The 13210-nt window shown below is 39.5% G+C and overlaps 1 protein-coding gene across 1 annotated transcript in view; it reads right to left on the bottom strand.

The window, feature by feature from the left end:
• DYM (dymeclin) overlaps positions 1–13210 on the bottom strand; it is a 375316-nt gene that overhangs the window by 207889 nt on the left and 154217 nt on the right. The window contains exons 12-13 of the mRNA XM_082853166.1: positions 6881–6994; positions 5807–5901 (exon numbers count right to left, since the gene is read on the bottom strand). Of these exons, the coding sequence (XP_082709292.1) occupies positions 5807–5901; positions 6881–6994 (209 nt within the window). The remainder of the gene's footprint in view (positions 1–5806; positions 5902–6880; positions 6995–13210) is intronic.

Genomic DNA, 13210 nt, shown 5'->3' with positions numbered 1-13210 from the left:
TGTCCTGTGTATTACAGGATATTTAGCAATATCTCTGGCCTCTACCCACTAGATGTCAGTAGCAACCTCCTCCCCAGCTGCGCCAACAGAAAAAACAAAAACAAAACAAAACAGCAAAAAAAAAAAAAAAACACAAATAAAAAAAAAACACAAATAAACCACCTTGACTCCTGTCCCCTGGGGGCAAAACCACCCATGTTTGAGAGCCACAGCTTTAAGGAGGTTGAATTTTAACCTGCTGGCAACAGGAAGGCATTTAATGATTTTAAGCCTAGGAAGCAATACAAAACGGATCAGATTTGCTTCTCGAATGAATGGAGCAGTGCAGGGGTCGACTGCAGAGGGGCAGGGAGGGAGGCAAAAGGACTGGGCTGACTAAAGACATAGTTTTGGGTGAAAATGATGAACACGTGAACTAACACAGCAGTAGTGGAGACAGAAACGGTATGAATGCAAGTTACAATGGTAGAGTTAGAACACCAGGGCCCAGTCAGATAGAGCATTTGAGGGGAAGGAAAAAAATGGCACAGAATTACTTGTAAGTTTCTGACTTGGCAATTTAGATCGCTGTAGTGAGAGTCATTACCTAGGATAGGGAATTTAACAGGAAGAGCACGTTTAATAATGAGTTCCGGGGACTTCCCTGGTGGCGCAGTGGTTAAGAGTCCTCCTGCCAATGCAGGGGACACAGGTTCGAGCCCTGGTCCGGGAAGATCCCACATGCTGCGGAGCAACTAAGCCCATGCACCACAACTACTGAGACTGCACTCTAGAGCCCGTGAGCCACAACTACAGAAGCCCATGCACCGAGAGCCCGAGCTCTGCAACAAGAGAAGCCACCACAATGAGAAGCCTGTGTACTGTAACGAAGAGTAGCCCCCGCTCACCTCAACTAGAGAAAGCCCGCAGGCAGCAACAAAGACCCAGAGCAGCCATAAATAAATAAATGTATTTTAAAATAAATAAATAAAAACAAGTTCCGGGGACTTCCCTGGTGGTCCAGTGGTAAAGAATCCGCCTTCCAATGCAGGGGACGGGGGTTCGATCCCTGGTCGGGGAACTAAGATCCCACATGCCATGGGGCAACAAAGCCTGCATGCTCCAACTACTGAGCTCGCACGCATCAACTAGAGCCCACGTGCCGCAAACTACAGAGCCCACATGCCCTGGAGCCCATGTGCCACAACTAGAGAGAAAACCCACATGCCACAACTAGAGAGAAGCCCGAGTGCAGCAATGAAAGATCCCGCATGCCTCAACAAAGATCCTATGTGCCACAACTAAGACCCTACACAGCCAAAAAAATAATAATAAAAAGAAAATAAATAAATATTAAAAATAAATAAATAAAAATAAAAACGAGTTCTGTTTTAAACATAATAAAAGTTTGAGGTAAGTGTGGGATATCCAGGTAGGGAGGTTAGCAGTTAGGTTTCAAGGGGTCAACACTTATATCGTTAACGTTATGTGCCAGGCCCTTTTCAAATATTAATTCGCTTAATCTTCATCCTATTCATTGAGATAGCAACTACTGCCACCCCATTGTATAGATGGGGAAACTGTTGTACAGAGAAGTTAAGTAACTTCTCCAAAATTCCATAGCTAGTCAGTTTTGAAGCTGGGATCCCAAACTCAGAGTCTGTGCTCTTGTAGAGTAGGTGAAGTCACAGGCATAGATTTGAACTCGCAAGGAAAATGAGCAAAGATGAGAAGAACAATCTAGGATGAAATACTGGAGAAAAGTATAAGTACCTATTAAGCCAAAGGTGAAGGGGGAGCCAGAGGAAAGAGCCAGTGAGGGGGGTGTGGGGGGGGAGGGTAAGACAGGCAATAGGGGAAGTCTTAAGGGCAGGAAGTAAGTGATGATATATTTGTAACTCACAACAATCCCTTGCATATAATCTACTCCACATAAATGTTTTAACTGAATTAATAGCCCTATAATCCCAAATAATGATCACATCAAATATCCATGCTTACAGCATATTCAAAAAATTTCATAGGTGAGCAAAACCTATATCATGTATGTCTGTGATTTTTCTAGAATACCAAGAGTTTGTGGAAGACACAGTGTCATTTAATATGAAACAACAGCTTAGACACCATATGAAATCATTCCATACATTTATGTTCAACTAAGAAGACTTTTTTTTTTTTACGTAACGCTGGCCTCTCACTGTTGTGGCCTCTCCCGTTGTGGAGCACAGGCTCCGGACGCACAGGCTCAGTGGCCATGGCTCACGGGCCCAGCCGCTCCGCCGGCATGTGGGATCTTCCCGGAGCGGGGCACGAACCCGTGTCCCCTGTATCAGCAGGCGGACTCTCAACCACTGCACCACCAGGGAAGCCCCAACTAAGAAGACTTTTTAAAGCTTTATTCACATCCTACTTTCACAGCAATGAAACATGTTACTCTGTTTTGCATTTTGTTGAAGATCACATGAAATATTGGCTCCTCTAAGTTCTGCAAATGACAGCTACAAAATTGTGTAGTCTCTTCCTAAAAAAGGATTTAGAAACCGTGTATATGAAAACTAATTACTTCTCATTTGAAGGAGTTACTAGAGCATCTGGTGAATCTTGAGTTGTGCTGCTATAATAAATCTTCTGTGTATCTAAACAATTTTTGGTTATGCATTCCTTATTATACTTTACAATTTTATACCCTAAACACAAACATTTAGTAGAAAATGAGTTTCCTCAAGACACAAAAACGCTGGCCCCCACTTCCAATTCAACACGAGTGTTTTCTAAGTGTTTATTAATCTTGATTTCCCTGCCCAAACTCAAAGTACTTTCCCAACTTTAATGCATGTACAAATCTTTCAGAGATCCTGTTAAAACGGAAGATTCTGATTCAGCAGATCTGAAAACCAGGCCAACACTCTGCATTTCTAACAAGCTCCCTGCTGCATGATGCGATGCTCTGATCCACACTGGCTACTCGGCTGTGGCGCTTGGACCAGAAGCACTGGCACTACTGGGGGACTTTGAGAACTGCACGGCCCTCATGTGACAAACAACAGACCAATATCATCTGCTGAAGCTGGTAACTCTAGGCATTTAAAGTATTTCTTTTCAAATCCATTTACAACTCATTCACTGACATTTTCTTTTTTGTCGGTAGAAAAGGTGACACCTTCTTTTCTTTCTATTCTTTCCATTATCCTAAACTGTGGATCTAATAGCTAAGCCCCTCCACAAGGAGGCCCCAGCTGGTTCTTTCAGGGTTCTCTCTTATAATCCCTGTACTGGGGGCTTTCCTGGTGGTGCAGTGGTTGAGAGTCCACCTGCCGACGCAGGGGACACGGGTTTGTGGCCCAGTCTGGGAAGATCCCACATGCCGCAGAGCGGCTGGGCCCGTGAGCCATGGCCGCTGAGCCTGCGTGTCCGGAGCCTGTGCTCCGCTTCGGGAGAGGCCGCAACAGTGAGAGGCCTGCGTACCGCAAAAAAAAAAAAAAAAAAAAAAGAAAAGCTGATAATCCCTGTACTGGTCCACAACATGCCAACTGAATGGACTGGTTATTTTCTAAATATAAACCATGCTCTCTCACCACACCCCCTCTTGTTTTGTTTTGGTTTGTTTGGTTGATGCTTTCCCCTATCAGGCCAGTCTCTAGAGCCGTCCCTCTCTACTCACCTTGCCTGATTTCTCAATGAGATGTGACCTCACCATTCTCTGAACCACCCACTCGCCCTCACCACAGGAATTTTTCTTTCATTATAATATTTACTACATTCTGCTAGATATGACATATGTTGGTCTTTGCCTTATCTCGGCTATTGAATTACAAGCTATTTAAGGGTAGGAAATTTTATAACTAATTTTGATATTCCCTGCATTGCATAACACAGTTCCTCACTAAATGCTAAATAAAGCTCCAATAAAATTGAAGTAAAGCATTATTCCTTAATGATGATAAACTTGATCTAAATAGTCTCAAATCACAAATCTAAATTACATTTCTTATTTCTCCAAATACTATTGGTTTTCTACTTCAGTCATCACAGAAAATTGGGCACAGTGCTTTATTTGCATTTTTTTCCAACTCTGACACCTAGAAAATTTTTATTTAATCTTACTTGAATCATTTTATCAGAACTTAAATTTTGAACCAGTTCATCTGGCATTTTCATATTGAACAGTCCAAATGTTTATATATCAGTTGAGAAAAATTTTATAATGAAATCTTCCTAAAAGTGTTATAAAACTCCACATACACACAAAGAAAAATAGACCACGAAGCAGCACAGATATCATTACATCTGTCATGCTGAAATAAAGCATGGTGACAAAGGTCAATTTTTAGAAACTAAAGGCTCTTCAGAACACCTGGAAGAATCTGAGGTATGAGGAGACACCATGCTTACTTTCAGTCACGAAGTCGGCGTTAGTCCAAAGTCAGTCAACTGGACAATTTCTCAAGTACAAACAAATAAACAAACAAATCCAAAATAATGTATGATTAAAGTAAGCAGTGAGTCAAAGGAAAATATCCTGTGCTAAATTCTGAGGATAAATAAACAGACTAAGAACGTAAGTTAATTCTAACTGATTGTTAAAAATGAGCCCAGGTCAATAAATGTCTTTAACCAAAGGGCGGAAAGTGAGATCAGAGTTTAAAAAGTGATATGGGGTTGTGATAACCACCAATGATTGGAACACAACAACTCATTATCAGAGCTGCATTGCCCCAAAAGCAAGAATTAAAAGAAAGAATCTAATGTCACTGACTACATAAAAAATGTTCTACTTGAGAGCTGCTAGGGCAATACTGAGCATCCTACCTGAAGACCAAAAAGTAACCATACTCGTTAAATCCTGCAAATGACAGTCATTCATTCATTAATTAGCTTCCTAACCTTAAAGATTGTGCGTTTGGCAAAGAACAGGTAAGGGACGGGAGTTTCTGGTGATGTTCTGACAGCCAGAATAATGGCTCCCCCAAAATATCCACATCCTAACTTCCACGAACCTATGAATATGTTACCTTACGTGGCAAGCGGGACTCTGCGTGGTTGTGATTCAGCTAAGAGCCTTGAAATGGGTAGATCATCCTGGATTATTCATGTAGGGCCAAGGCATTCACAAGGATCCTCACAGTAGAACAGGAAGTCAAAGTGATAAGATGTGAGGAGAACTCAACAACCTACTGTTGCTGGCTTTGAAAGGAAAGGAAGGGGCCATGAGCCAAGGAATGCGGGCAGCTTCTAGCAGCTGGAAAAGGCAAGGAAAGGGACTCTCCTCTAGAGCCTCCAGAAGGGAATGCAGCCCTACTGACATCTTGATTCTAGCCTGGTAAGACCCTTGCTGAACTTCTAACCTACAGAATTGTATAATAGATTTGTGTTGCTTTAAGCCATTAATTTGTGGTAATTTGTTACAGCAGCATTGGGAAACTAATACAATGGTTAACTGCCACAGAAAGAATTCTCTAAAACAGATAACTGCTTTTGAAAAGGGTAGAGTGACGCTCTATAAAATGCTCAGCAAATATGTGAATTAAGATTCAGTTTGCATTACTAAGACATAGACCTGCTCTGCTGTAAAAGGCTAACACACAAATTTTAAAACTAGATTTTATAAAAGGGTTGAAAGCAAATACAATTAACTTTGATAGAAAACCTTGGGTTAGAAAACAAAGCAGAACAAGGCATTTTCAGCCAGACAAGAAGGTGATAAAAAGTAAGTAGGAAAATGTGATATTCCTTGCAGATAGCATTTTAAAAGCGACCACCATAGTATCCTTTTCAATAGGCCAGCTAAAAGGCAAGAATCAGCATGTCTTTTAAAGCTCATATTTACCTGATGATCCTCTGGGCAGCATATTGATGGAGAGAACGAAACTGTGCCGACATATTTGCTAAAGCTGCCAAACAATTTGTGTGAAGGTACTTGTCCTGTCAGAAAACAGCAAGTTTAAAACATACATCGAGTCTTCTCGACATTTTAAGCAAGGTTAACTAGAAGCAAATGTAAACTCAACTGTCACTGATTTTAGAAAGTGCAGATCCACAATCTGTTTTCTCTAATTCCAAAATCCATAAAGCACTGAAAATCCAAAGTTTTTTCACTGCTAGTTTGGAACCAACATCTGGCACAAAAGATAATGATGCTATTTATGGTCTTCATTAAGCCCACCCTGGAGAATACTGAACTATTTTGCTGCAGAAATATTAATGTTTAGTTACAGCGCGTGGCTCCAGAACCTCATGGTTACATATAGTGTAGCAAACAAACTATAATTATCTTTCTAAAATCAAAAAATTCTCTGTGCTAAAACACATGTGGCTCCAAGAGTTTCAGATAAAAGACTGTGGAAAGGCTAACCTGTGTTAGCCTCCCAGAGGGGCGTAACTGAAAACGGTGCAGTAAATTTGACCACTTCTCTAAGCTATGAATTCTGTATATCGCTTCTCTAGTGACTGGAACTGAAATTTGCTCCCAGGCATAGCAAATACAATCTAGTTGAAATTTTCCTTTTACTCTTTAAAGTATTCTCTTTTTCTCCATTTCTTTCCCATCTGAATTCATATTTTCTTGTGCTTGTATCTTCTTACAGTTTGTTGTTGCTACTTTTAAAAGGTAAACCAGTTTTATCAGTCCAGCAAAGACATACAACATCTTTTAACTAAATGTGCTCCACTGCTTATTTTCTATTACATGTAAAATAGCTCTGATCATACCACCTATGAAATATTAAGAAGCAGACACTTTAAACATTACCTTAGGATCATAATACAGTGACTATATGTTGGTCTATATTTTTCCACCATATTCCATGAGAACGTTTGCACTCTAAATATTGAGATTGCTTTAAACTATAGTCTTCATTGTACTGTATGTATAAAGGTAGAAAAATAGCTATGGAATACTTACTCTTGTCCTTGTCATGTTGTACTGAATAGTTCTTATTACAACCAGTATCAGGAGACTCCCCAGTGAAATTTCAGTTAAAACCCGTTCTGAATACCAAGTAATATTTTTTAACATCTGTAATAGGGAAGAAAAGTTTAAGTAAATATGATTGCTTTAGGGAAAAAGGGATTATCCATGTCTACAATTTCTGACAAGCTGTGGTTTTGCTCTGAAGGTGAGTTAAACAGTATATAAAAGTAAACTGTGAGAATTTCAGTTCAAGATAGTGAAACTGTGCTGATGTATTTTCTTCTTCTTCCTTCTTAAATATAAAAGAAAAAAACAGACGATGCTATCATTAGTAGACAAAAAGGAGCTATATTTAAAAAGGTATGGCACATAGAACAAGTGTGACAGAAAAACCATCAGAGGTCAGCAGTTTGAAAGCAAAAATAAGAAAACTGAGGAGTCTCTTGAAAAAGTGGAGCTATCGTAACAACCACAGAAAATCTCTACCCTTGGGTCGAGGAGAGGCCAAGAATGCAAATTAGCCAAGATCTTCAAGAAGAGATGCGCCCATGCTCTGCTCCAGCTCCGGTGCTCACCTCCAGGCCTTGGTAAGCAAAAACTGTCTAGCTTCAGTTGGTGCAGTTCCACAGACTTGTAACATGGGCATCAGAGAGAGAAAAACTGGGCAGCACAGCAGCCAATGCTGGGTTGCCACAATGAAGGAGGCAAAATGCACAAAAACCAACAGGCTCATCTGGCACCAGAACTCCTCGAACGTTCTCTTCCATTGAGGTCACCCTACTTCTTTTCTCCTTGACGCATGAAGCCAACGTGCCACATTCTTTCCATCCATGCCTGAAAAAGGACAAGACTTCTGGCTGATTCCCACCCTCTCCACTAAGAAGATAAGCCCCCCTGTAGAGCACAGGAGACCTCCATCATTCATACCTTCCAAAGGAGGTCTCACCACCTTTCAAAATAAGTGAATCTAGACTTTCATTTATAATTATGAATGGACAAGAAGCCACCAAAAACGTAGAGAAATCCAACAGTGAAAAAGATATGCTGAATCTAATCAAGCCTCTGTTCTAATTGCCAGCATATATGAAATACAGAGGACAGAAAAACACGATAAATAACACAATGATATAATCATCCAAAGCCAAATGTATGAAATTCTACTAAACAAATAAGGCCGTTTCTACAAAAAGTGAATGGTGTAATAAGGTGGGAGAGGGAGAGACTGTTACAGATAATAGTCAAGAACTAAATGCTTTGGAAACTCATTCAAACCAACCAACTCAAGGAAGACATTTTAAAGATAATTGAGAGAAAACTGAATATTAGTAGGAATTTTAAAACTATCGTTGGGCTTCCCTGGTGGCGCAGTGGTTAAGAATCTGCTTGCCAATGCAGGGGACACAGGTTCAATCCCTGGTCTGGGAAGATCCCACATGCCGTGGAGCAACTAAGCCCATGCGCCACAACTACTGAGCCTGCACTCTAGAGCCCGTGAACCACAACTACTGAGCCTGTGCTCTAGAGCCCGCGAGCCGCAAATGCTGAGCCCACGTGCCACAACTACTGAAGCCCGTGTGCCTAGAGCCCATGCTCCGCAACAAAAGAAGCCATCGTAATGAGAAGGCTGCAGGCACCGCAACAAAGAGTAGCCCCTGCTCGCCAAAACTAGGGAAAGCCCGCACAGCAACGAAGACACAATGCAGCCAAAAATAAATAAATAAAATAAATAAATTTATTTAAAAAAATAAATAAAATAAAATATCGTTGGTTTTGTTGGATGTGATAATGGTATTATGTTTATTTTTTTATGCCTATATTTATCAAAGTGACATACTTAAATATCTACAAATGAAATTTTATATATATATATATGATTTACAAGATTGAAAAAATATATTTTAGCCAAAATATAAAAAGCAGAGGGGGTGGGGTGGGTATATGAAATGAGAACAGAAGAATATTGATGAATCCATGGGGATTCATTATACTATTTTTTCCAATTATGCTTACGTTTAATGTGTTCATAATTAAAAGCTTATTAAATAAATAATAAGAAAATGAATAAATGTGAAACTAAACAAGCAGAACAAACATACCCCCAATTAAACAAAGATAATTTAAGAGGCTGGGGAAAAGTTTTTGAAATTCTAATTAGTATCTTCGGTGAGAGTTGACAGAATACTGTATCCATAAAATAAGAACAGGCTACTATGAAAAATGCGAATCACAGAATGAAGAAAAGCTACTGAACATTAAAAATATGATGACTGAGACTTAAAAGAGAGAGAGGAGGGCTTCTCTGGTGGCGCAGTGGTTAAGAATCCACCTGCCAATGCAGGGGACACAGGTTCAAGCCCTGGTTCAGGAAGATCCCACAAGCTGTGGAGCAACTAAGCCCGCGTGCCGCAACTACTGAAGCCCACGCGCCTAGAGCCCGTGCTCCGCAACGAGAAGCCACTGCAATGAGAAGCCCGGGTACCGCAACGAAGAGTAACCCCCACTCGCCACAACTAGAGAAAGCCCACATGCAGCAATGAAGACCCAACACAGCCAAATAAATAAAATTGAATTTAAAAAAAAAAAGAGAATGAAATTAGCAGAATGGGTGCTATGGAAAACAGAACTTGGGATGTGAAAGACAAAACTGAGAAGTTCCCTCAGACAACAGCAGTATAAGGCAAAAAGACAAAATATAAGAGAAAAGTGGAGATCCAGTATATACCTAATAAGAGTTCCAGGAGGAATAGACTAAAATCGACCCTTGAACAACATGGGTTTGAACTGCATGGGTCCATTTATATGTGGATATTTTTTTTCAGTAAGTATATAGTCAGCCCTCCATATCCACAGGTTGCATCCTCAGACACTGAGGGCCAACTATGGGACTTGATCATCTGTGGGTTTGGGTATCCAGGGCGGATCTTGGAACCAATCTCCCGCCGATACCAAGGGAGGACTGCAGAAGCAAAAGAGAAAAATTAGTAATAGGGCTTCCCTGGTGGCGCAGTGGTTAAGAATCCGCCTGCCAATACAGGGGACACTGGTTCGAGCCCTGGTCCGGGAAGATCCCACATGCCACAGAGCACCTAGGCCCGTGCGCCACAACTACTGAGCCTGCACCCTAGAGCCCGCGAGCCACAACTACTGAAGCCCACGCACCGAGAGCCCATGCTCCGCAACAAGAGAAGCCACCGCAATGAGAAGCCTGTGCACTGCAACGAAGAGTAACCCCCACTCGCCACAACTAGAGAAAGCCCGCGTGCAGCAATGAAGACCCAACACAGCCAAAAATAATAAATAAATAAATTTATTTTAAAATTTTTTTTAAAAAAAAGAAAAATTAGTAACAGAAAATTTCTTTGAGGGGAAGAGAAACTTGCAACACTTTAAGCAAAAATATTGAAAAAAAATCAAAATTTATTCTGGTAAGATTTCTGAATCAACAATATATGAGAAAATCCATTGGCTTCTAGCCAGAAGTAACATGCCAAAATCTATTGGCTTCTAGACAGAAGAAACATGTTATCACCAAAAGAAAGAAAGGTAGACTAACATAAGATTTCTCATCTTGAACACTATATATCTGAAGGACAACAGAACAATGTCTACAAATGTTTGAGGAATAGATTATCATTCTAGAATTCTATATCTAGAGAAGCTACCACACAAGGATACAGAAAAGTGAAGACTTCTAAGTATGCAAAGACTCAGCATGAACCACCCATGCACTATTTCTGGGGAAAAAACAAACCACCACACATATAAGTGCTTAGCTGCCCCTCCTCACCACTGTAATGACAACAACAAAACCATAACAGCCAGATAAAGTCAAGGAAGGAAATTATGGACTACTAAACAACAACAACCGCCCCCCAAAAAACCCACAATTATAATTCATGAAATGAGGAAAATATAATTAAATCTAAATAATATGGTTGACCTTAATTCTTTGCTAAGATAAAATAAATATTTCTCTGCTAAGTCTGCCTCCCTGCAAATTCCAAACAATATTAAAAATGAGAAAGGGGGCATGGAGCAGATAAGCATTAAAAAGTAAAGAAATACTGTCTTCAACTTCATGTAAGTGCCCGCAAGTGCCTCCACAACAGATTTTTACGCAGTTCAACTCTTTGACAAGAGACCCATGTCACCTAGAGTCCGCCATTTGGGTTACAAATAACCCAACAGTGACCTGTGCTGGAGGCTCCACTCAGAGGATGGCATGTACAAATGCCCACTACATGGTAGCTGAGTACTGTTTGTGAAGTAGAAAATGTAACACTTTAAGCATTTCCATTTATTCATGACTAATAATGACCTTAATCAACTAGAAGAGACAGCCTATGTGTAAAACAAATGATAGTAGCTGAAAATACTCAGAACAATGAGATTTGCCAGTTGAATCTTTATAAAGGAATGATGCAATGCTCAGTCCCTCTGATTTACTCTGTAAGGCTGCAGTTCTCAAAATGTGGTCCTGAGACATTTCTGGAGCATTCTCAAGGTCAAATCTATTTTCACAATAATACCAAGACATTACTTTCCACTCTCATTCTCTCGTGAGTATATAGTTCAGCTTTCCAGAGGCTACATAACATGTCTAATAGCACAACAAATTTAATACAGAGGGAGACATGAGAATCTAAGGCAAAAATGTAAAACAATGCCACTCTCTTGCTAAACTTTTGTTTGTGGAAAATAGTTACTTTCATAAAAATATGTTACTGATGCTAACACGTAATGGGGTTTATTATCATAATAATTATTTCTAAATGAACTAATCAAATATTTTAAAAATATGTCCATTTTAATTTCCAATACAGTAAATGTAGAGAACAATAATCCACATAAAGACATTATGTCGTGTCCTAAACTACTTTTAAGTGTAAAGACCACAAGGTTAAGACCACTGTTCTGTCTTCAAGGGAATACTAACCCAGGACACTCGTTAGGCAACTTGACTAGTGAGAGGAGTCTCTGTCTTTTAAAAGGTCACACTTGAGCATACACACATTTGAGCATAGTTTGGTTTCTCCTCTCTCTTGGCTCCTGTGTTTAGAAATAAATTATCATAAGCCACCTTATTTGAAGCCAAGGTCATTGGTTCTTAGTGTTTACTTGTGCGTGTCTACTATGTAACTGGATGGAAGAAGTGTTTTGAATAAAAGTAGTCTTATTCATTTAACATTCAACAAATATTTAATGAGTATCCACATAGTAAACTTATGATGTTACTATGAAAATCAGAAATCCAATTTGGCATTTACATAAAGGTCTGTCTTTTCTTCCTGTGAAAAATAAGTCATTATCTGTAAATTCTGGTAGTGTTAAAGAAAAATTAAAAATAACTAGCTATAGAGCTCACACAGCTTCCCAGGGGACATTAATGCATACTAGGCAGCATACAGAAAATTTTCTTGGTAACCTGGCTGTAGTTCTTGACCTATTTATTTGGTTCTTATCAAAAAATTCCTCATCTCTTGCATTCAACATCCATACAGTTTAACAGCTGTAGACTGTTATCATCTTGATTACACATTACATACATTTAACATTTTATGCCAAAATAACTCAAACACGTAGAAGGAAACTCCTCAAGGATCTGAAAATATCTTCCTTCTCAAAAAGTATATGAGAATTGTTTGTGGTTCTAGGTCTTCTTTTCAGCTTCTTCCCCCCATAGTATTTGTTTTTATTGAATATATCTCTTCCATATGTTACAAAGGCTACAATATTATATAGTAACATATAATGTCAACTCTTTAAAAAATTAAATATATATAGAAAAGCACAAAGAATAATGAACTTCCATACTCCCAGAAATGACATTAACATTTTATTAACATTTAACGTTAATGTTTTGTATTTTAAGATGAAAATCTCATTTTATTCCCCCAAAGAGGGACAACCACTATCTTGAGTTCAGTATATATCTTTCCCGTCCATTTCAAATACTTTATATGTACACACACAAACACACACACACACACACACAACCAAAAACCAGCATTCCTTTGTATATTTTCTACTTTACATAAACAGTATCATAATGTATCAGGTTGAATAGTGGCCTCCAAATTCATGTCACCCAAAACCTGTGAATGTGACCTTATTTGGAAATAAGGTCTTTGTAGACACAATCAAGTTAAGATGACATTATACTGGATTAGGGTGGGCCCTAAATCCCTATTCTCCTTATAAGAGAAGGAGGAGAGACAGACAGGTACATGAGAAAAGGCCATGTGAGACCAACGCAGAGGCTGGATGCAGCTGCAAGCCGAAGAACACCAAGGAATGACGACCAGAGGCTAGAAAGAGGCA

The sequence above is a fragment of the Leucopleurus acutus genome (assembly GCF_964270905.1).
Source record: "Leucopleurus acutus genome assembly, chromosome: 13".
Taxonomy (NCBI): Eukaryota; Metazoa; Chordata; class Mammalia; order Artiodactyla; family Delphinidae; genus Leucopleurus; species Leucopleurus acutus.
The sequence above is the reverse complement of the archived record's forward strand: the minus strand, read 5'-3'. Positions and strand labels throughout refer to the sequence as shown.